The following is a 25,852-nucleotide window of genomic DNA, read 5'->3' on the forward strand; positions in this document are numbered from 1 at the left end:
CAAGACCTCATAAGGGGAGAGTTGTAGGGGCCAGAGAAGGCCCCAGAGAGGGTAGTCTGGGCTGGAAGGGAGAAAGTCTACCCCCGCTGGGGCATCCTTAACTCTTCTTATGGAGGGGATGGCGCACAGGGTTGCCCCGGAAGGGGCAGGCTTCTATACAACAAAATGGCGTCAGCCACAGGGCCAGCCAGCGTCATTTTTACATACCGACAGGTAGGGCAGAAGTACCTGGGGATTGCTCCTGCCCCATTTAGGCATTTTGGACTCGTGGATGGGGTAAGATGGGTTTGGATGGGAGGTGGGTGATTGAAGACCTGGGAGTGGTATCAATTTTTAAAGTTTGGATTGCTGGATGAAGCTGGGCTTTTTATTGGTGGGGAAGGGGGAGGCTGGGACAGAGAATGAGACTGACCGACAGTGGAGCAGATGTACTTAAGCAATTTCCCCATGCACATAAAATGGAAGGAAAGCATTAGTACATCTGGCCCAGTATGAGACTGAGACTGGGCAAAAGTGAGACTTATGTGAGACAAAAGCAGATTTAGACAGAGTTTAAGAGACAGGCTGAAAGAGAGGGACTGAGAGAGACAAAGATTGTTTTTATTCTGTGTTGGTTATTGGAAAAGCAATAAAAATTAAATGTAAAAAAACCCCCAAAAAACAGAATGAGGAGGGGGAAACATAATAATTGTCCACACTGGGCAGCAAATAAGCTAGCACCAGTCCTGAGTCCCACACAAATGGAAATTATTTTCAGAATAAGACATTCTGTTAAAATATAACCATAAGATACTCATGTCCTAGAGATATTTCTGATATTAAATGTTATATGTTAAGAGCACATTGATGATTTGTTCTGTATGACGTACTGTATTTGGCCTAAATACTGCAAGAACCCTAGCAATATCTTGATAATGGTCAAGTGTATTTGGCCTTTATCCTGAAATTTCAAGCCTTAAAGTTAGAATGAAATACTTCAGTGAAGATCAGTGTGTCTACAGTATTTATAGGCTTCAGAAAGGTATGATGACAGAGGAAATAGTTTAGTATTTGAATACACTCTAGCTAAAGATCTGTATATTTCTGCTCCAGTAATGTCCTGTTTCTGGTTTCCTTATATAGTATTGGATAAATGAGTACACCTCTACTTTGGGGATTGGAGTATTCCATTCTGGCATTGAGATCTATGGCAGAGGTACGTGACATGTGTTCTCTGTATATTTATATGGTAACATCAATAACTTACTAATCAAATTTAAAAAAAAACAAAACAATTTTAAGCTAATTACTAAATAAAATTTGCCACAATCAGAAGATTAATACATTCTTTGTTCTTATTCCTGAAAGGATGTCATGTCACAAAATTAGGATTCTGAGATACAGAAAAAAGATAAGACAAATTATTATTGTCAAATGTGGAAAAACAGCTCTTAGCATTCAATATGAAGTCCTATACATCTTATTAACACATTGCGGGCCTGATTTACAAAGAGAGAGCTCATTTTCTACTAATATAATGGTATCTTTCTTGTTGGTTCACAAAAAATCTCTGCTCTAGCAAGTGCTATTTACACTATAAACAAGGGCTTCTAGTTTTAATCAGTAACCAATGATAAAACATCGGCCCAGCCCTGATGATAAAGAAGATTTTGTTGGATACACACTGGAAAAAAACCCACAGCCCCTAACTCTTACCCCTTCCATTTCTTGCATTGGATCCTCCACTCTGTTTTTATGCCTTGTCCATGCTGATGACTTTTCAGCTGTACACATTTTCAGCAGCTGATGGGTCTCCTCCTCCTCCTGCCAGCTCTGCTGCAGAACTGAACTAATGGCAAGCATCAAGGATCTGTACTCGGACCCATGCTTTTCAATATATTTATAAATGATCTGGAAAGGAATACGACGAGTGAGGTAATCAAATTTGCAGATGATACAAAATTATTCTTAGTAGTTAAATCACAAGCAGATTGTGATAAATTGCAGGAGGACCTTGTGAGACTGGAAAATGGGGCATCCAAATGACAGATGAAATTTAATGTGGATAAGTGCAAGGTGATGCATATAGGGAAAAATAACCCATGCTGTAGTTACATGATGTTAGGTTCCATATTAAGAGCTACCACCCAGGAAAGAGATCTAGGCGTCAGGGTGGATAATACATTGAAATTGGCTCAAAATGTTTTTTTTTTTTAATTTAGATTTATATTTCACTTTTCGCACTTTTTTTCAGTGCTTCAAAGTGGATTACATTCAGGATTACATTCAGGTACTGTAGGTACCTCAATGTGCTGTGGCAGTTAAAAAAGCAAACAGAATGTTATGAATAAAAACGGAAAATGTCATAATGCCTCTATTTCGTTCCATGGTGAGACCGCACCTTGAATGTTGTGTACAATTGCGGTCACCACATCTCAAAAAAAGATATAGTTGTGATGGAGAAGCTACAAAGAAGGGTGACCAAAACGATAAAGGGGATGGAACAGCTCCCCTATGAGGAAAGACTAAAGAGGTTAGGACTGTTCGGCTTGGAGAAGAGACGGCTGAGGGGGGATATGATAGAGGTGTTTAAAATCATGAGAGGTCTAGAACAGGTAAATGTGAATCAGTTATTTACTCTTTCAGATAATAGAAGGCCTGGGGGGCACTCCATGAAGTTAGCAAGTAGCACATTTAAAACTAATCACAGAAAGTTCTTTTTCACTCAACACACAATTAAACTCTGGAATTTGTTGCCAAGGGATGTGGTTAGTGCAGTTAGTGTAGCTGGGTTCAAAAAAGGATTGGATAAGTTCTTGGAGGAGAAGTCCATTACCTGCTATTAATCAAGTTGACTTAGAAAATAGCCATTGCTAATACTGGCATCAGTAGCATGGGTTAGACTTAGTTTTTGGGTACTTGCCAGGTACTTGTAGCTTGGATTGGCCACTGTTGGAAACAGGATGCTGGGCTTGATGGACCCTTGGTCTGACCCAGTATGGCAAATTCTTATGTTCTTAAAGCTGGTGCTAAGAGGATAATTAGGCCGATGCAATACCGTGCGCTGGCTGCAGCACACGGCTCAACCTGCGATCAAATGAGTGTTTTGGACGCGTGTCCATAACCCCCAATGCAAAATGGGGGTTAGCGCATTCAAAATGCGTGTCCAATCGTGTGCATAGGTAATAGCGCTCATCACATGCATCACAGGCTATTATCTATTTCCCCCATGCCTAGAGCAGCCGTTAATTTTGGAGGAACCCAAAAAGTGGCCAGAAAAGCAGAAAATACTGCTTTTCTGTACTTCCTCTGACTTAATATCATGGCAAAATTAAGTCGAAGGAACTACAAAATTATAATGTCCTGGAAAAAAAAAAAAAAGGGTGAGAGAAGTCAGGTTAGGAAAAGGGTCACTCTAAAATTGAGTGTCTGTTTCCCTAAGTGGCTGACAGCCATCTCTCCCAGGCACCCGCTGCCAAGGAGGTGCTAGGAACGAGCAATTTCCCCTAGCGCCTCCTTTTTACCACAGCAGCCCATTTACATTTTGCATTGGGTGCCCTAGAGAGTTGGATCGGTGCGCATTAAGGGGTCGGGCACTCAATCATAAGTGTCCTTTTAACGCGTGCCGATATTGCATAGGCCTGAAAATGAGCAAGAGTGGGGAGTCTGAGGATGGTAGGGACAGAGGAGGGGAGAAAGCTGAGGACAGGCTGGTGGGGAGAGAGCATGCTGGGGCTAGGGAGCAGGAGAATGCTAGGTGGAGGGCTTGCACGGATGGCTGGAGGAATCTGAGTGTTGGTGCTGGTTACTGGGAGATATGCCAGTATTGATTTATTATGGTAGAACCTTTGTGTTATGGAAATTCAAAGAAAAGATACTCAGCAATGTACCTGTGCCATGAAAACAATAACACCAGTTTCTGTGCGTGTGTGCGTGTGTTCTTTTAGAATTAAAAAAAAACAACAAACCTAGTTTATCCTTGTGTCTCATGGCCTTTTAGAATTAAAAAAAAACCAACTAGATTATCTCTGTGCTTTGTACCCCTCTCTACCCAGCACATTCTCTGATTTATATATTGTTATCCCAATTAAAAGAGAAAGAGGCACATTTTCACAAGTGTCAATTTGTTGTCTAGAGAAAATAAGGGAGTAACCCTACTCTTAGATTAACTGCTGTCTCCTTGCTGGTCATTAGCAAACTAACATAAAATACACCTAATGAAATTAAAGGATTTTTCATTAGATTAAGCTTCCCTATTCCCTTAGTAACCTTAAATAAGCAACAGCACAATAATATTAAGATGCAGACAGCAGTAAGGTGGGGGCTATCCAGTATTTTGCACTGAATGCCACATTTATGTTTATCTACTAGTTGGTGATAAGTTGTATGTGTGCAGCCTGTATAAAGAGCTCCTGGCTCTGGAGGCTAGAATGGCAGAGCTGGAGGAGTTGACACAGACAGAGATAGAGAGAGAAGACCTTCAGGGACATAGTAGAATGGTTCCACTATTGTGAACTACTTGGTTTCTGATTGGATTAAAAGCGGTACATGAAGTTTAATTAATAATAATAATTTTATCTTTTTTATCATTTGGATCACCCTTTTTTTAGTTCTGTTACAGCTTTTTAAAGCTGGGATGATCAGAACTGCTCACAATATTCAAGGTGCAGTTTCATCATGGATTAATTCAAAGGCATTATGATATCCTCTGTTTTATTTTCCTTTCCTTTTCTATTAATATCTAATATTGTGCCTGATTCACTAAGGCATTTCTCCCATTCTGTGTCTATAGAAAAATGCCTTGATGAATCAGGCCCATTGTTTGCATTTTAAGAATATAAGAACATAAGATATGCCATACTAGGTCAGACCAAGGGTCTATCAAGCCCAGTATCCAGTTTCCCACAGAGGCCAATCCAAGTCACAAGTACCTAAACATTAGATAAATCACATGCTACAACTACTTATTAATTGCCGTAATAGTTTATGGATTTTTCCTCTAGAAACTTATCCAAACCTTTTTTAAACCCAGTTACATTAACTGCTGTAACCACATCCTCTGGCAATGAATTCCAGAGCTTAACTATGCACTGAGTGAAAAAGAATTTTCTTCAATTTCTTTAAATTAGCTACTTGCTAACTTCATGGAGTGCCCCCTGGTCCTTCTATTATCTGATGGGCCGATACAGGCGAGTGCCCGGTCTCCCGGCGCGCGCAGAGGCCACTATCCTGTGCGCGCAATTCAGTATTTTAATTTATTAAAATTAGGCCCGGCGGTAAAAAGAGGCGCTAGGGACACTACCGCGTTCCTAGCGCCTCTTTTTTGATGGAAGCGGCAGCTGTCAGCGGGTTTGACAGCCGACGCTCAATTTTGCCAGCGTCGGTTCTCTAACCTGCTGACAGCCATGGGTTTGGAAACCGGACGCCGGCAAAATTGAGCGTCCGGTTTTTGACCCATCAGCCGCAGGCCCATTTAAAAATTTTATTTTTTTTTATTTTTTACTTTTTAAAATTTTCAGGAACACCGACTTAATATCGCCATGATATTAAGTCGGAGGGTACACAGAAAAGCAGTTTTTACTGCTTTTCTGTGCACTTTCCCGGTGCCCGGAGAAATTAGCGCCTACCTTTGGGTAGGCGCTAATTTCTGAAAGCAAAATATGCGACTTGGCTGCACATTTTGCTTTCTGAATCGCGCTGGAATACCTAATAGAGCCATCAACATGCATTTGCATGTTGCAGGCGCTATTAGGTTTGGGGGGGTTGGACGTGCGTTTTGGATGCGCTATTACCCCTTACTGAATAAGGGGTAAAGCTAGCGCGTCCAAAACGTGCGTCCAAATGCCAGCTAACAGTGCTGTATCGGCCTGTGAGAGAGTAAATAACCGATTTACATTAACTTGTTCAAGTCCTTTCATAATTTTGAAGACTTCTATCATATCCCACCTTAGTTGTCTCTTCTTCAAAATGAACAGCCCTAACTTCTTTAGCCTTTCCTCATAGGGCAGCCATTCCATGCACCTTTTCATTTTACTCGCCCTTCTCTGCACTTTCTCCAATGCAGTTCTATCCTTTTTGAGATGCGGTGATCAGAACTGCACACAGTATTCAAGGTGTGGTCTCATCATGGAGAGATACAGAGGCATTATGACATCTTCCGTTTTATTTTCCATTCTCCTAATAATTCCTAACGTTCTGTTTGCTTTTTTGATCGACACAGCACACTGAGCTGACGATTTCAATATAGTATCCACTATGATGCCTAGATCTCTTTCCTGGGTGGTAACTCCTAAGTTAGAACCTAACATTGTATAACTACAGCAAGGGTTATTTTTCCCTTTATGCATCACTTTGCATTTGTCCACATTAAATTTCATCTGCCATTTGGAAGCCCAATTTTCCAGTCTCACAAGGTCCTCCTGCAATTCTTCACAATCTACTTGAGATTTATCTACTCTGTATAATTTAGGATCATTCGCAAATTTGATCACCTCACTCATCATATCCCTTTCCAGATCATTTATAAATATATTAGAAAGCACCGGTCCAAGTATAGATCACTGAGGCACTCCACTGTTTACCTTTTTCCAGTGTGAAAACTGACCATTTAATCCTACTCACTGTTTCCTGTCTTTTAACCAGTTTGTAATCCACAAAAGGACATCGCCTTCTGTCCCATGACTTTTTAGTTTTCTTAGAAGCCTCTCATGTGGGACTTTGTCAAACGTCTTCTTAAAATCCAAATACATCACATCTACTGGTTCACCTTTGTCAACATGTTTATTCACCCCTTCAAAAAAATGTAGATTTGTGAGGCAAGACTTCCCTTAGGTAAATCCATATTGATTGTGTCCCATCACACCATGTTTATCTGAATGTTTTGTTATTTTATTCTTTATAACAGTTTCTATGATTATTCCTGGCACTGAAGTCAGGCTCACCGGTCTATAGTTTCCTGGATCACCCCTGGATGCCTTTTTAAATATAGGGGTTACATTGGCCATCTTCCAATCTTCAAGTACATTGAATGATTTTAATGATAGGTTACAAATTAATTGAAATAGGTCTGAAATTTCATTTTTTAGTTCTTTCAGAACCCTGGAGTGTATACCATCCGGTCCAGATGATTTATTACTCTTCACTTTGTCAATCAGGTCTACTACATGTTCCAGGTTCACCGTGATTTGGTTCAGTTGATCTGCTGCTCCACACTAGGCCGAAGTTTCAAAGTATTCTCCACAATGACTCCAAGATCTGTTTCCCCTATGAGGAAAGGCTAAATAGGTTAGGACTCTTCAGCCTGGAGAAAACTGAGAAGAGACGATAGAGGTCTATAAAATCTTGAGTGGGGAGAAATGGGTAAATAGGGAATCATTATTTATGCTTTCAAATAGTACTAGGACTAAAGGACACTCCATAAATCTAATAAGTAGCACATTTAAAACAAATTGGAGAAAGAAATGTTTTGTTCAGCACACAGTGGAGGAGTAGTCTAGTGGTTAGGGAAGAAAGCTACAAACCAGGGAAGCCAGGATTAGTACTCCTTGTAATGCTGGGCAAATCACTTCACCTTCCATTGCTTTGGGTACTAATGTAGGGGGTCATTTTTCAAAGTGCTCACACACTAAAAAGGGGCGGCGTCAAAACCGGAACAGGAGGAGTTGGTGCGGACGCCGCAAAGACATGGCGGACAGCGAAGAGGTAAGAACCCTTTTCGCTGCCTATTTCGCACTCAATAGCACCACCTTTTATGATGGCGCTATTGGGCACGAAAGCCGGCAGCGATCGCACAGCAGAGGTGCGATCGCTGCCGGCTTTCGCAGGTCCGCCCCCCGCTTCCCCCCCCCCCCCCCATCCCCCCTGTACCGTGCAATTCACGACGCTGCGGTGTCTTAGAAAATCTAGGCCTTAGGGTCCTATTTATTAAGCATCTTCCTATAGACCCAACATAGGAGAAATATTGAATGCTTTTGAGGCACTTCAAAGTGGATTACATTCAGGTACTGTAGGTATTTCCCTGTCCCTGAAAGCTTACAATCTAAGGGCCTGATTTTTCATTCTGTGTCTATGGGAAAAACTCTTAGTAAATGAGAGCCTAAATTTGTACCTGAGGCAATGGAGGGGGGAAGTGAATTGCCCAGGGTCTAAAGGAGCAGCAGCAGCAGGATTCAAACCTCAGCTTCATTGCCCACGAAGTTCACCCCTAGACGACTCCTCCACTAGAACCCTTAGACTGTAAGACCTCTTCAGATAGGGAAGTACCTACAGTACCTGACGGTAATAAATACAATGATTTATTTGTAATTAAACTGTGGAAGCTGTTGCCAGAGGATGTAGTGAAAACAGTTAAGTGTTAAGAGGGGTTTAGACCAGAGATGTAGCTATGAAGGGGCCTTGGGAGCCCGTACCTCCTCACTTTTGTCTCGGGCTCCCTCCCCTAGCATCAGGATCATGTCAGATCTGCGTCAGCCCTTAAGGATGCAGCAGTTAGAGGGCACAGGCCATGATCCCCTGCCCCTTTAAAAATGCTAACTTGAACAGGGAAACAACTCCACCCCTGGGTTAGTCCAGTCCTCAAGTGCCACAAACAGGCCACAGTAAATAAACTGTAAATCTCTCTCATGCAAATTCATTGTGGATATCCTGAAAACCTGGCCTGTTTCTGGCCTTGAGGCCTGGAGCTCGACATCACTAGGTTAGTCCTTTAAAAATGTGAGGTCATCAAAGTCTTTATGTTTACTTTTGGCAAGTAATTATCCCCTCTTCCTCTCAACACTTTAAAAGTCCAGGAATGTCCAGCTTGATTTTGTGCTGAGTGAAAGAAAAAAATGTTTTTCTATACTTTGTTTTAAATCACTGTCCTTTGTTTATTCATTCCACCCCACTCATGATTTTATAAACTTCTATAGAGTCCCCTCTCAGCTGTCTCCTTTCCAGGCTGAAAGCCCTAACAATGTAGCCTCTCTTTATAAGGAGCCATTCTATCCCTTCATCATTTTTGTTGCCCTCTTCTGCCCCATTTCTAGTTCCACTTTGTCTTTTTTGAGAAGGAGCGAAGAAAACTGCTCACAGTATTTAAGACGCAGTCGCATCATGGAGTAAAGTGAGAGGAGGTGGGAGAGTCGCATCCATACCTATTACACACACTCACCTTCTCAGCGGCACATCTGCCGGACGGGGGTGGATGAATTGCCCTCACAACACTCACTACAGCCCCAAGGTTCTTCACTTTGGTGGGGGGGAATCAGTGTCTCTAGGCCCTTGAGGAATTTAGGTTACACTCAATAAAAGAAAAGATGTCACACACAAATGCATTGTTTTAATCCAATAAAGTTTCCTGAAGCAAAAGGGAAAAAAAATAGATGTAAAAGAAAAGAAAATAGTTATTCAAAAATGTCAGTCTTGCATATATACAAAGCAGTCAAAAATACACATTTTTTTAGATCCTTTTGGCCTGCCTTATCTTCAAGACTCTCTGAATAACAGGAATGGGACTTCCTGTTGCTTGTGCAGCTCCTAAAGATGCCTCTCTTTTCCTCACATTGGGTTAGGGAGAGTGCCTTTGATTGTGATCGCTTTACTTTTCCACAAATGGTAGACCAATAATATCTTCTGGGTCACTGGACGAGTAACCCGTCTCCTTCTCCAAACTGGAGCAGTAAGGCAAACGTTCTTTCCTCTCCCACTGCTTCCTGAGATTAGGCCAAGCAAACACTGCTTCTGCCTTCCAGAAAGCAGACAAACTCTTATGCTGGCTCTCCCTTCTACCAAGAGCTACTACTCCCCCTAGTGATGCTACATGCACACTGTGGAAAAGCCCTCCCACGTTGGACGGATTATTATGTACTGTAAATAGATTATGCGAGGTACGGTGTGCATCCCTACGTATTCAAGACCCAGCAAACCTACACAGTGATGTAGATTTCCAGCGGCTACCAGCAGCCAGCACAATGAATGCGAGCAGTCAGCCTTATGAAACACCAAATCAAAGACCTTTTTATCCTTTGGGGGGGGGGGGGGGGGGTTCCAGTCCTGGTGCCCCACTTTCTCACCTACAGATAGAAAGATGTTAGCTCTTCAAATATTATTGGGCCAAAGCTGCTGTGGGTAGAAACAGACGTCCTTGGCATTAGGGAGTCATGTTCTCATTCATTATGCAGCAATTAATTTAGGGCCTAATGCAGGAGCAGATCCTGGCCATAGCATCCTCTTGGCAGAGAGTCACTTTGTGGGAATGAGATGCCTGGGCTTTATGTGTGGGTACTGTATAACTTCCAGGTCATCTCTCTTCAGTATCCAAATGGAACTCACCTTACTAGGAACAGAGGGTTCAAACTGGGTAGTGCCCGCCCCGCTCATGTCCCATCAGACAGTAACAGGCTCATTGTTTGATGGTGTCACTAATCGATGTAAAAAAAAAAACCCCAAACTAACTATTTCCATTTCACAGTAACTAAGAAACATGGAAGCAGTATCTGACCTGAAAGTCAGACCTCATTCACACTCATAACCTAAACCTCTCATAAAAAGTGTCTTTCACCACTGAAGAGGCGCTTCAAGCTGGGGACATTCCACGTGCTGGTCTCTGCAGACCATGCTGTGCTAGAGTGGATGCGAAAGAAAAAAATCGGGAACTGCAGGGGGTGGAGGGAGGGAAGGAGAGAGAAACGTTTCTGCTCTTCTAGTTTCCCATCCTGGCTTCCGGCTTCCTTTTTCCTGCTTGGTTACAAGTGATGCTGCTGAAACTCCCCAGGACATGCCTTATTCATGAGGCGTGGACGTCAGACGCCACAGGAGAGCCCTGGAGTCCTCCGCTCTGACGCCAAAAGCTTGAAACGTAGAGATTAGCCTCAAAGAGGGGCCGTGCCACCGGAGCAGATTTTTCAAAATGGCATGTGCGAGAGGGATTGCCACTGGGCTGCAGAAGTCTGAAAAGAGAGCATTTGCTTTCATTCATTAAAAATGAACCTGCAAAGTTCATTCAGTGCTCTTGAGTAATTGAACCATCTCTAATTCACAAAAATAAAAGCTTTGTGCAATGTCACCTCTTTCCATCCCATTATCTATTCTATTTATAGACAGATAGTCACATGGCCTGACTTAAGATTCATTATTTATTCATCACTTATATTGATGACCTTTTTAAAACTGCAGTTTGTGATAAATTTTTCAAAATACATTTAAACTGATGTTTAATTCAGTTTCCCCACTGCATTCTGCTCTCAATGGGTTTTGCTTTGGCCGTGTTATAATTTTTTTTTTAGCATACTGCTTGAGCTCTGTCGTAAAGCCAGAGCAGGCTCAGGAGGAGGAAATTACAAGACTCTCCTGTGGTAGACGCAATAGTGGTGGAACGTACTCATAAGCTTGGGCTTGGATCCATATTTCCACTTGTCTAACTTCTGTAGTAAAGTTTCAAAGTGAAATCCTCTCATGGGTGTCGATTCACTCACTTTGAGGCTATAAAGTGGCCTGTAGCCAGCAGCTAATCTAGAAGGCCAGCAAATAAACATATTTATTGTTCAAAGCCAGAGCAGTGGCTGTGTGGGAGGCCAAATAGTGGTAAACTGGGTGATAACATCTTATACCCATAGAGTAAAATCACCTAGAAACAAGAGCTGTGGATTCTTAAGTGGCACATTAAGACTAAGTTGGGTCAGTTCTCTTGTTTGTCGTGGAGGATATTTTGGAGGATGATATGCCAAGAGAATGGGGCTGACTCTCTGGGATATGTTTATATAATAATGGTATCTCATACAATAGCCATATCTCCACCTCCCTTGGCTCTCTTTCTCGGCTGGGAATAACATATATAGCCTAATGGACAGACCTGTTCTAAGATTAACCTATCATAAAGATTCAACCATTTCAATTGCACAGAGAAGGTCCATTTCTTGATCCATCTGGTGTTCTTAATCCAAATCTTATAGCGTGTGCATTTATTATTTCACTTTTAGGCCCTAATAATTCCCCATTTTATGAGGATAAATTTCAGAGCCATTTACATGCATAAAATGGGTTTATGCACATAAGGACTTGTTTAATTGCTTTCGGTAGTGTGTAGAAGAGCACCTATTTTTATGCACACACAAAAAAAGGTGTTCCGGGGGAACGGCTGAGATTTACATGAATACATTTTTTATTTGAAAAAGTATGTACATAAATTAAACCACACAAGTTATGTTCTACAAACAGCAGGTGTAACTTTGTGTGGGGGAGTTTATGCATATTATATAGGGTACATTTGCTTTGAAATTTGGCAAATATTATACATTTTAGCAAGGCATAAGTTATACAGGTTGTTATAAAATTACCCTCTATAATATAACTGCATTTGTAAGGGAACAGATATCAAAGATGTCCTCTGTGAAGTTATAAGCTTTCTCGATTTAACAAAATGATTTGGCCCACAACAGCCTCTCCCTAAGGTGGTAGGAATCATCTGAATAGTTTTCCCCACTCTACACATATTATTACGATAAGTACTCACCAGACAACTAAAACAAGGAGAACATAAAAAATACAACATTACTTAAAGAGGGCTATAAATAGATACCAACTTTGAGAGAACATCCTAAACACAGCAAACCCAACGACATTAAAGTACTGCACAAGAAGCTGTGCATAAAGGAGAACATCCCTTTGGTGATACCTTTGGGTGCTCCTCGCCTCTAGCTGAATCCATTGATTGAGAAGTCAATAGCATCTGACATGCAAAATGGGTGAGGCCTCCTGGCCCGATGAATTAAAAAGCAAGTGCAGTGATTAAAATTAGCAGCAGTAGTGGCGGGGAAGAGAGCCCATGATGGGCAGATGCACTCCTTATCCCTCTCCAACTGCTATGCACTTCTCTTCTGGCGCAGCGCTTAAATGCCCAGTCAAGTTTGTTGCTGGAGACATCAGCAGCAACTGATGTGCAAAGGGGGCAGAGTCTACTGGCTCCACAAATAAAGTGCAAGAGCAGTGGCTGAAATTAGCAGCAAAAAAGCCAGCATGGTCAGGAGAGAAGGCCCACACTGGGCAGACCCAGTCCTTATCCCTCTCCAGCTGCTATATACTTATTGGGTCTTAACACTGACCGCATCATTACTTAAAGGCCCAAGTCACCATTTAGTGCCAGGGCTACATATATATAGCAATTTCATTAAAAACAGCAATAAATGCAAAATCAGAATGCTAATAAATAAAACTATACATAAAAATTAAATCATCATGATTTCTTCAAGGAAAAGCTAGATGAAATAGCTAGCTTTTGACAAGGTTCTGAAGGACAGATAATCCTTTGATAGACGAGCTACTGTTGCAAAGGATTTTCAAAAGTGGAGGGTGGAGGTGGGGCAGTTCATGAAGCATAGAAACATGACAGCAGAAAAAGACCATATGACCCATCTATTCTGCCCACCCATCCAATTTAATTAGCCTTACAATTCCCATCACTGCCTCAGAGATCCCCTGTATTTATTCCATGCTTTCATGAATTCAAAATGAGAAACCAGAGGTAAATATTCAAAGCCATTTAGATGGATAACTCACATATCCATCTAACTCCAAGTTATCCATCTAACTCATAAGTTACCTATGTAACTCCATGTTATCCAAGGTATCCATCTAACTCTAAGTTAGCTATTTAAATGTATAGTTTTCAATATTGCCCTCATTAAGTCTATCTTCTTTAGGAAATGACACACACACAAAAAAAGATTCCTTTACTGATCTTGGGGTTCAGACTGGTCTATAAACATTCAATTTTGTAAGTGACCTAAACCTTTTAAAGACTTTCAACTGTGCCTGAAACTGCACTGGTAACTTCTGTAGTTGTGTTACATCTCAAACCTTCCAAATAAGTATTGGGAGTTTCAAAAGAGCATAAATTGTGCTGTGTATCCCCTTTTATAGCAGTAGATATCCAGGTAAACCTGATATTTGACCACTGTTCACTTGCTGGAAGCCAAAATTGCTGGCAGTAAATCAGCCTCATGGGAATATATCTCAAAGCTAGGACAGGGCATGGGAGAAAAGTTTTCTTTAAAGTGATGCTTCTATTAAGATAATAAATGTTGCCTTGCTGTTGTTCACTGTATTTGTCTTTGTGTCTATAACCCGCCATCATTGGGTAGACTGGATTGAGGGGGCCCCACAGTACCAAGGATGCTATCAATGAACCAGACCTCTAATTCTCTCTGCCATATCCTTATTTCCATAGCTCCTGGGGTGCCGGGATTCACCAGGGAGGAGGAGTTATGAATCTCCGAGGCCCTTAGTGCAGTGGTGAGAATCAACAACACAGTCATTCAGTCTCACCCATTTCTCAGACACTGTCAAGATGATACTCACTGTGGAAGAGCTCAATAGATTATAGAGGCACCCAAAACACAGCTGATATGCAGTGAAAGTGTTCAACAAAAAAGGAATTTGTTTCAGTTTAAAGAACAAAATCTAGGCTAATATGCAGAATGAAAATCATAATTCCAAATGCCATAGTATCTTTGTCCATGCTGCAAACCCTTCCAGCTCTACTTTCTCTTATTGAATCAGTGTGCCGAAAACCCTTCTGTAAAAGATGGGAAAATTTTCTTCTTCCTCTAGCATGTGCTAGAGAGGCAAATATCCTTAAATCCACAGATTCCAAACTGGTTCAAAAAAATAGTCTTCAAGTCCAACTGTATCTATCCTCACTGTTCACTGATTGCTGGGTAGATCCACTGGAACTCCAGCTCTTCCAACAAGGGAACTGGTCAAAATAGTGTTTCTCAAAATCTTTCAAAAATCTGCCAAACGTCTTCAACCAGTCAGCTGAGAGGCCTGCCAGAACCCACCACTGCTCAAAACTCCTTCCTCTCTAACCTCCACTCAAAAAGATCTCCACGGCTACAACTCCCACCCAAGAGGATCCAGAGGGAATCTCTCCTGAACGCTCTCAGCACACATACAGTATATATATATATACTGAGCCCATCCCAAAATGGGGAAGGTCAAAGCTGGAGGGAGTACCTCCAGAATGCAAAACCCCACTGCAGGCAAGCAAATTACCAGGGACGATGGTGAAGCGCCATCACATGTCTTAGAAGATATGCTGGACTACTCCATTCCCGTTACATTAGGATCCTTTACATTTATAGTGGTTCTCCGGTGAAAACAAGCCGGCGCGATAGATTATAAAGCTCAGGAAGATTCTTTCTGGTACTTCTGACCTCATCAGACAATGGAATTGTGGTGGTGGGGAGGGGACATGGGGGTACAGGAAACATGATTATCAGACACTCATGCAGGAATGAACCATACTAACTTTAACCTAAGTCTCCAAATATCCAAAACTCAGACTTAATCAAGTACAGCAAAATGAAATGAACAAATCAATGTTCTGTCAAAGACCATCTGGACACATAAGATAACCTGAAGTTTTACACAAGTACTTTTATCTGTGGAGGAACTACTTCAAATCTAAATGAAAAGGAGACACAGGAAACCCTTAGAAACTTGTGGACATTTTTGAACATTACTTTGTTTGCGTGTGAATTCAGGCTGCTGGTAAGCAGGCATTACTGCCTTCTCAGCTTATCAGAAACATACACAATTCGGAGAGGTGGTATCTTGCTTCACCTCCTTCTTTTTCTGACCTACCTATGACTATGCTGAGGCATATCAAAGCTGTGTTTTATGGCCCCTTGTGGCTGCTGTTAATGCTGTACACATCACTTTTCTGATTCTTATTTACTGTTCTTTAAAGGTTAAACTCATGAGCACATGGATCCTTCCCTTGATTTGTACTAGTGGTTGACCCTCGTAACATATTAGGCAACGGAGACTGCTTAGATGTTAGGCTGAATGCTCCTTTCATCTGTGCCTTCAGTTTTAGTAATGAAAGAACCTTGAGCTAGATTTCTTGGTCCAGCAATGAGCAACAAGGACTGAGATGCTGGAAGAGCGCAGTTGTGTACTCTCTTTGATGTATTTTTATAGTTTTTCTCTTTCCTTGTCAGAGTATGCCTATGGAGGGCACCCTTACCCTTTTAGTGGAATTTTCGAGATCACACCTGGCAGTGCTGTTGAGCTTGGAGAAACCTTTAAGTTCAAGTAAGTGCTTTCATCCTCTCTCCCTCCTTATCTTATATCAAATAGCACTGGTGAAGCTATTCAGCAAACTATTATGTGCCCACATGCCCTACCTAATGTCAGAATACCTCTGTGACCATCCCTGGATTTTTGCCAGAATGCCAACATGTCTCAACCTAGGCCGAAGGTTACTTTTGAAAAAGCATTCTGGGTTTTTTTTTCATCTCAGTCTGGGAACAGATTTATTTTAATAGTGACGAGTAGAAAGAAGTGAAAATAAAATGCTAAATCCCCATATATTCATAAGAATGATCAATAAAAAGTGATGTGCAAAGCTGCTATACTGAGTTTAGAAATTATTGCATTCAGGGACAAATTTCAAAAGTAATGTGAAGCAAGACTGTGGCATCCCTGAAGAAACAGATACATTGAAGAGAGATGCAGTAGTTAGAGCAATGGACTGTGAAATAGGGAAATAGGCTTCAAATCATGATTGTCCCACTGACATTTTTTATGATCTTGAGTAAGTCACTCTGCTGGTACCCATTTACATTGTAATCTCTTTGGGAAAGAGCTCATCATGCCTGAAATTTTTTGTTGATTGTGTTTTGTTTCAAATTTTTTTTTTGTATTTATATGTTATTTTATGTGAATGTTTTATTTTGTACATCGCTTAGGCATTAAGGGGTAGATTTTATAAAACTAAGGGGTATTAGGCATTAAGGGGTAGATTTTATAAAACTACGCCTGCGCGTACTTTTCTTCATGCACCAGGCGCAAGCAAAACTACGCCGCGCGTATCTTATAAAATCCGGGGCCGGTGCGCGCATGGGGGAGCACATTTGTGCACCTTGCACGCGCTGAGCCCTGTGCGCGCTGCTCAGAGAGAACTTTCCTTCAGCCTCCTCCCACCTTCCCCTCCCTTCCCCTACCTAATCTACCCCCCCAGCCCTATCTACACCCCCCTACCTTTATCATGAAAGTTATGCCTAGCCCAGGCAGGCGTAACTCTCGTGCGCTGGCTGGCTGCTGCCGCGCGATTCCCCAGCCCGGGAGCGATTTCGGAGGCCTCGGTCACGCCCCCAAAATGCCCCCGGGCCAGAACTACGCCCGCGGCCACGCCCCCAGAATGCCCCCGAATGATGCGCCGCTGCGACTCGCCCCCCTGACACGCCCCCCCCCGACACACCCCCCAGGAAAGCCCAGGGACTTACGCGTGTCCCGGGGCTTGCGCGTGAAGCTGAGCCTATGCAAAATAGGCTCGGCGCACGCAGGGGGGTTTTGAAAGGGTTACGCGCATAACTTATGCGCGTAACCCTTTTAAAATCTACCTCTAAGTGTTAAGCGATAAATACATTTTAATAAATTAAATGAAAAATGTAAATTGCCTTGAACTAAAATTGGAAAGGCAGTCTAGAAATAATTTAAACAAGTACTAATCCTGTTATCTTCTGCTTTTTCCAGAAATCCAACTTACAGCTTGAATACAGAGAGTTTTTGGTGCATATGTGCATAGCTCTGTATCTTTGGGTTCTGCTACAGTTTTGCTGTCAGTTTTGCTAGTCATAACCCTGCAGATCTAGAAATAAAATAAGGAGGGAAAATATTATGTCACCATTTATTTCAGATGTTATATAGACTGAAAGAAAATGTTTTCAAGAGATAACCCTTGTGAAGCCATTTGATAACACTCACATGTGTAATCCGCTTTGAAGTACCGAAAAGCGGAATATAAATTAAATAAATTGAATAAATAAGTGCCTCTGGTTAGCCCGTACACTTGTCTTAAAGTTAACTGGATAAACTTAATGACATGGCCGCACAGCTGAATAAATAGATCAAGTTAGCACAGCGGCTCAATATGGACCTCCAAATATTTTAATAGAAGTAGGATTTGAGTCCTTGTTTCGTGAATCCCAGCCCATTATTTGAATCACTCAGCCACTCTCGCTCCCAACATCTCCATTTGCCGACATCCACATTAAGGCAAGCTGGGACAGCTTGTGGAAACTTAGTTCCCAACTTCCCATACTGTGCTGATCCTATCAATCCTGAGCAATACCAGTGCTAGTTTCATTAAATAGTGTTGTAAATATCTGCCTCAGCAGAGACTGCTTATTTTGCCCTATGGTTTGGAAGGCACATAGAGAAACATTTTCATAGCCATTGACATGAATAAATAGTGATCATATATAAATGTAACTTGGTTGTCTGAAAATGTCCCTCTCCTAATATGGCTAAAATTATGAGTGTTGTTCCACACCATATAAAAGCCACATTTTGTCCCAGTGTGCCACAGAAATTCTGAAAATTGCTCCCAGTATTATTAAAATTAGATTAAACTATTTTCCAAATATGTACTAATGGTTTTAACAGTTTTATGCTTCTAATTTTCTATAAAAGTGCTTAGGATCATGCCAATTGCACTGTATGCAGTTTGCACCTCTCTAGGCCAATGTCTATTTTCTTATGTGTTTCTTTTTTTCTTAACAGAGAATCCATTGCCCTGGGTACCACTGATTTCACTGAAGATGATGTGGATAAGATCATGGAAGAGCTGGGGAAGGAGTATAAAGGCAATGCATACCATCTCATGCACAAGAACTGCAACCATTTCTCAGCAGCTTTAGCAGAGGTTGGCCCATTGTAATTTTTATTGGCTTCATCAGACAGTATACGTACCATATATTGAGGGGAAAAGCAGCCACTTCCTCCAGCTCATATGCATATAATTTCTCCCTGGAAATTGTCATAATACACACTTTGATACAGTTTCTGACATATATTTCCCCCAAAGTTTTTGACCTGGCCTCTAATCTAGTATTGACCTCCTCTAATTTCACTTGAGGTTCAGCCCTTCACTCCTTCCACCACACAAAGATCGGATGAGTTAAAAAGGACCAATGCAAATTGTGCAGTAAGGACTGGTATTTGAGAAGGAGACAAGTAGCATTGTTGCTAGCAGCAGGTTGTCCTGGGCATGAAAATCCAGGGACATAGATGCTTTGTTACTTTCCCCAGTTGTTACTCTCTCTTATAGTCTGGAGTGGGTGATACATTTTGGGCCATAGTGATACTAAGTAGAGAAAAGGGTGATACTTTGCATAAACAGCAAGTTTGCTTACCATAAACGGTGTCCTCCATAGACAGCAGGATGAATTAACTATGACATGTAGATGACATCATCCGATGGCACCAGATGGACCCATATCTTTAGCTCAGTAGAACATTGCTACTGAGTATGAGCTGGAGTTTTCACAATGCCTTGTGAGCCACTCAGTCAATATTAAAGCTAAAAGCTAGGTAGTTGACTCTTCAGTGAGGCAGGTGGATAGTAAGCATGGCTAATCCATGCTGTCTACAGAAACACTATTTATAAAAATCAAACTTGCTTTCTCTGTTGATAAGCAAGGTTGAATTAGCCATGACATATGGGTAGTCCCAAGCTGAGGATCGCATTAGAGCACTTACTGGAAAACAATTTGAACACCACCGTGGAGAGTAGACTACTAGCAAACAGGCTAGTCCAAAACTGCTTGTCCAAAAATACTGTCTCTTCAAGATAGGTTATCCAGACAGTAGTGGAACGTACAGATGATCAAGTCACAGCTTTACAGATGACTGCTATGGAGACAGCTCTCAGGAGAACAACAAAAATATATGGATCTGATTTGATGAGTCTTGACAAAGTCTGTAACTGGAAGGCCAGTGAATGCATGACAGTGTGTGATACAGCCTGCTAGCCACCTGGACAAGGAATGAATGGCCAGAGAGATCAATGGATTCAGAGGATACAGACATCTGATAAGCCTGGTGTTACACGTTCCGTCCGTGGCAGATTGCAGAATGGCACTCTCTCCTCTCTGCAGTAACTCCAGCTCATGGTTCCTCGTCTCTGGTGGCGGTAGGCCGCCAGCTCCATCCTCGGGCCTCCCCTGGTGCCTCTGGCTCAGCTACAGTACCTGGCGTTCTCAGTCCAGCCACCACTTCCATTGCTTCACGTTGGGCCACTCCGCATGGCCCATAGAGAGACGCTGCTACACAGCACCGCGCCCCTCCCTAGGCAAGCGCGCATATCACCAATGCTTAAGTAGGGCCCGTGGTGGGAACCGAGTTGCGGACCCGGATGATGACGTCAATGGAGCACCGGTACTTAAGCCCGGGCTCCACTCCCTAGCTTTGCCTTTGCAACAGGTCTCCTTGCTGATCAAGTACTCGTTGCCTCCTGAGAGTTTTGTCTCACTCCCATGTTCCTGTTCCTCGCTGTTCCTGGTTTCTGACTCCTTGCCTCTACGTTCCTGCTCTTCACCTTTCCTCGGATTGCCTACATGGACTTTGACTTCACTTTGCCTGACCACACTGTTGACTCTCTCCAAGCCCAGACCTCTGCTTCGCCTGACTATGTTGTTGCTTCTCTCCAGACCCAGACCTCTGCATTGCCTGACTACACTGTTACCTCCCTCCAGACCCATACCTCTGCATTGCCTGACTACATTGTTGCTTCTCTCCAGACCTGGACCTCAGCATCATTTGACTACGCTTGACCATCTCCGTGTTCAGACCTCAGCCTTGCTTGCCACTGCTTCCAGATTGCCGCCAGCCCTGACTCAAGCTTGTTCTTTGATGCCTCTTCAGCCTACTTCCTGGACTTGGTCTATTCAGGCTTTGGCCTGCTCTTGCTCGGACACCTCCTGTCTGCCTACATTCTTTTGGCACCCGAGTCTCCAGGACACTACCTTGTTCAGTGTAAGACTGTACCATCTTCCTTCTGCTGTCTCTGAGCTGATCACGATCTCCTCATCGACGACATACAGAGGTCCACCTAAGTCCAGCCGGCCCCGGCACCCAAAGGCTCAACCCACAGGGAATGAGGGCTGGTATTGGTGAAGCTCCAGCTGGCCTCTATTCATCAGCCCACTCCGCCTGCCAATGGTGGGGACCCATAGGTCCCTACCTATGGGTTGCATCAACCTCGGCCCAAGGGTTCACCTCCGGCATCAACCTCGGCTCAAGGGTTCACCTCCGGCACAACACCTGCTAATGTGGTAGAACTCTGTTCTAGTAATGTGGAGTGCAATGGTTCCCAGCTCCAAGAGGTTTATCTGGAAAAAAAACATGTTCCATAATAGACTATGGTCCCTGGATAAAAGGAACCAGTGCTACTGGTTAGGGAAGAAACCCAAAGAATGGAGCATTTACCAGACCAATAGGTTTAGCCACACATGAACAGATATATTCAAATCAAGGAACCAATACACAGTGCAACAGGTGTAATGTGACCAAATCCAGTGAGAACTGATGGACAGCTCTCAGGTTTAGGAGCATAAGGGGACTACAAGCCTAACTGCCACTCTGTATGCATATATGTAATGAGATTTCTCACCACAGTAGGGCTCCCTTCTATTGTGAAGGATATAAACACTTAAAAAAAAAATCCTCTTGAGATGCTTGTACTGGGCTTGATGGAGGTGACTGCATCTAGACTATTTGTGTCAAGAAATGGGCTCTGGCATTTTCTGATTAGAGAAGAAGTCTCGAATTGGAAGCCATGATTTCTGTGCCTACAGTCGGAGGCTTTTGCATGGATGATGCAGAGTGCATCAAGAGTATCAATGAAGCAGGGGCATAGAGTGTGCCAAAGGTGCAAATGCATAGAAGGCACAACTGCATTGAGTGTACCAAAGTTAGAGCTGCATCTGTTATGATTCCTCCTGTAGCTGTGCCACAGGAGGCATCTCACCTTTCTCTGGAGGCCGCTTTGAAGCCAGGACCTCGCCTGAACAATTGTCCGGATCCTGCTCCATGGCCAGGGAGGCCGTCGGTGATCAGGGCCTACTCGAGGCCTGCTCCACTGCAGCCTGGACATTCTGGTTTGGGCCATGCCCTTCTCCCTAAGGGGCAGGCCCACGGCTTCTCTCCAGTCTTATAGGGCCAGTGAGGGGCGGCCCATCTGGACTCCTCCCAGGGAGTTGCCTGCATACAGCAGTATAAAAGGATCTTCACTTCAGTTCCTGTTGGCCTTTGGATTTGATGCTATGCTTGTCCAGGTTCTCCTGTGCCGATCCAGGTTGCCACTGGTTTCTTTTATTAATGGCTCCATGTCCTGTGTCTCTACATGTTTCCCGATGTTTGTTCCTGATCACGATGTTCCAGTCCTGTTGTTCCTGACTGCCGGTAATGCCGGTGTTCCTGACTGCCGGTAATGCCGGTGTTCCAGTCCTGTTGTTCCTGAAGCGAGGTAATGCCGGTGTGCATTACCTCGCTTCAGACTGCTGGTGTGCAGTACCTTGCTCTGGACTGCTTTGTGCAGCATTTTTCCTTTCCTGCACTAGTCCCGCTCCTGTGGGTGTAGGACAGGGTGGTCCGTGACCAGACCAGTGGTCCTGGCTGTGTAGGGCGCCTTGAGGGACAGTGCCAATGTCTAATCCTCCCAAATCCTCGTCCTGATCCTCGCCTATGTCTACAGTACCTTGTTCCAGAGTCTTCATCTTCAGTGCCTTGTTTTGGAGCCTTCTATGTTTTACGGTCTTTGTCTGCCCTCATCTTCTGTCCGGCCTGCCTCCTATTGCCATTACCTAGCGGCAGGTCCGAAAGGGCTTGGAACGGTCGGAGGACTGTTCATTGACCAACACTATGTTGCTGGTCATCCTGAGGCGGGCAGGTTCGGTTGAGGGTCGGACCTTCAATTCTTGTCTTTTAGCTTGTCCTGTTCCTGGCTACCCATACTCGCACCAGCTTACCTCCCACGGTGTGTCTTGGGGCTCCTCCCTGAGTCGCGCCATGGCTCAAGGGCTCACAACACCTGCTTTAGAGGTGACTGCGCTCCTCGCGCTTGTAACAGCATCAATGGTACAAATGCATCGATGATGCAGAAGCATAGAGAGTACAGATAGTGAAGAAGCACCTAATACAGACATATTGAGAGCCCTACTGGTGTAGATGCATTGATGCCTTTGAATGTATCCAAGGGTATCAACAGTTCAAATGCACTGATGATGTAAAAGCATCGAATGCATAAATGGCATTAACGCACCAATGATGCAGATAAACCAAGCGCTGCTGATACAGATGCAGATACATCAATGGTGCAGACGTATTGAGGATACAGATGTACCAAGTACAGTGATTATACTGATGCATTGATGATGCAGAAGCATCAAGTGCATCGATGGAGCCGATGCATCGAGTGCACCGATGGTGCAGGTATAGCTATGGTGCCAATGCACCAATGGTGCAGATGCATCAAGTGCACCTATGGTGCCAATGGTCAAGCGTCAAGTCGAAAGCATCAAGTGCATTAATGATGCTGATGTGTCCAGGTGCTGGCGTCAATGCATCAGGTGATTGTGTAGAGAGAGCAATCAGGTTGGGGTACTCTTGCATCAATAGTGCCCATGTCGATGGTATCCCATGCTCCTGCATTGACACTGCCCAATTCTGCATTGACAGTGCCCACACCAACAATGCCAGATGCTACTGTGTCAATGGCATCCACATTGACAGCACCTGATACTCCTGCATTGATGTTGTTGGTTGCTTTTGTGTCAACAGTACCAGAGACTCCTTCAAAGGAGCAATTGCACCAAATATGCTGGATATTCCTGTATCAAAGGCAGCAGACAGTCCTTTGTTCAAAAGTGCCAGTTGGTGATAATTTTCTCTCTGCTCAACCCAAGACTACAGAAAAATCTGGAATCTGGTGCTGCAGGGAAGGGCAGCCATGTGCGAGGAGCTCCTGCTGAATTCAAATGTATGATAGGAGAATGTCTGTCCGATATGGATCCAAGATCTGTGGAAAAGAAAACAGAGTGTTATTATTTATTTACTACTTTTTTTTACAGCATAAAACAGTAGAGATGAGCTAACTAAGCATCATTAAAAATATACAAAATAAATTCACAAGAGAGAGAGAGTGCTGCCGCATGGACGAAGAGATTGAGGGGGATTGTGAGGCAATGCATGCACAGGAACTCCCCACACATGCTTAATAGAAAAAGCTCTATTGAGCTAAAGAGATGGGTCTATTTGGTGCTGTCAGATGACACCACCTACATGTCATGGCTAATTTAGCCCTGCTTGTTGATGGAGAATTATGCATTAATTAGCATCTTATTGTACTCAGGACCGTGTATCTTATTGTACTCATGAGCATGCATCTAAATGCTACAGTTTATGATCTACTTGCTAAAATTCTAGCAAGCAACTTAGCACACATGCTAAGGCTTTAGCAAATAGAATGCTATTTATATTTAGGGTGTATGCTAAATATAAGCAAACTTTACTGAATCAGCCCCATAATATAGTAGAACTGATGTAATACAAGAAATTCAGAGAGATGCTGAAAGTAAATCTTCTTAGTTTAACGGCTGGATTGGTACCATATACTTTTAAACACCTGTATTTATTGGAAATGAACTTTTTGATATAGCACTGTATGAAGAGGACCTTGTTTTTGCATAGTCAAAGCCTTCCAGAATACTGCAAAGGATTCTATTCATATGTCTTCCTTATTATCAGAACCATTGATAACTATGAAACTACAGGGAAGCACTGTAATCAAATCCAGCTACTTTATTATAGAAAGCATTGTAGCTTTATTCCTTAGGAATCCATCTAAGTCCTAGGTCTATAATACGGCAACAAAGAATGGAAAGTGTATAATTAACAGGAGCAGGGGGCCAACTTCTGAGAGCTCTGAAATGGCCAAGGTCTCTGTGATATATTTAGTTTTCCTCTCATATTACCCTGCCTCCTGACACTTTTCCACCAACTAGTCACCCTTATTCATCCTGCCTTAAGTCTGGCCATTAATTGCTTACATGGCACGTTTATGTGCCACATGCAACCATTTCTTGTTGTGTTTTGTTTGACTTTTCAGTTGAGAGCTCTGATGATTTGTTTTCCTTCCCACGTATTCCCGGCAGGGTCTGCTAGAGTTTCTTCAATGTCAAACAGCATTCCCAGCCTGAGGCTACCCGTGATTTCAATCACCAAAGGACACTGCAGTCCTAGTATTCCTCTCCCCAATGAGCAGCAAGCAATCAAGTTGTTAAGAAAACTGAGAGAAGCTCCTAAGCCTCAGTGGGTGCAGCCATGCTGTTATAATGTCTTAGTACCAGAAAAGAGTGCAGTCTTAAAGGGACTAAGGACGACAAACCTGTAACCAAGCAACTAACTATAGCTATCAATTTTAAAAATAGAAGATTGAGAGCTTCCTTCAAGCTTTTGTGATCATGTGTACCCCTGAACGACATCATTATTTACACAATGTATCCTTTATGGAATAATCTGTGACTGAGACATTTCAGAGAAAGTCTACTCTTCTGTATAACGTAACAAGGGAATAAAAATGAGTTTCAGTTTCCCCAGGAGCATCCAATCTTTTTGGTGCAATTACACTTCACATTCAATTCCCATTAGATGAGCTGATTTAAACAGAAAATCAGATTTTCTTTTTCCAGAATATTCAGAAATCCGTCAGCATACATTTGTGGTGTAATCAATTTAAAGAAATACTTTCTGTTTTTATTTGCAATGGAAGGAAGAGAAGGTTTACATGAGTTAAAAGGTTTTGCATATTTTGCACTTGCTATTTGTGTAGATGGGCAAAGTTGGGCAGGGTAGGGGGTGGAATAGTGCATGTATATTTGAAAATCAAATGAACACGTGTTTTTCTCCCCGAGCCTAAACAACACCACAGGAATTCCTTTTTAAAATCTGACAAAAAATCTGTGTGCTATAGAATCTGCAAGATATTATAATCAGCTTTTGAGAGAGGCTATTTTCAGTTGCCATTTTGCTTGGGTAAATACTTAGTTAA

General features: G+C 42.8%; 1 protein-coding gene across 1 annotated transcript in view; it reads left to right on the forward strand.

Moving 5' to 3' along the window:
* The window catches only part of LOC115090088 (deubiquitinase DESI2-like), a 117,984-nt gene that overhangs the window by 81,431 nt on the left and 10,701 nt on the right, over positions 1-25,852 (forward strand). Inside the window, exons 2-4 of the mRNA XM_029598760.1 lie at positions 1,123-1,195; positions 15,960-16,053; positions 18,526-18,667. Coding sequence (XP_029454620.1) covers positions 1,123-1,195; positions 15,960-16,053; positions 18,526-18,667 — 309 coding nt within the window. The remainder of the gene's footprint in view (positions 1-1,122; positions 1,196-15,959; positions 16,054-18,525; positions 18,668-25,852) is intronic.

Source organism: Rhinatrema bivittatum, chromosome 4 (assembly GCF_901001135.1).
Source record: "Rhinatrema bivittatum chromosome 4, aRhiBiv1.1, whole genome shotgun sequence".
Classification (NCBI taxonomy): domain Eukaryota; kingdom Metazoa; phylum Chordata; class Amphibia; order Gymnophiona; family Rhinatrematidae; genus Rhinatrema; species Rhinatrema bivittatum.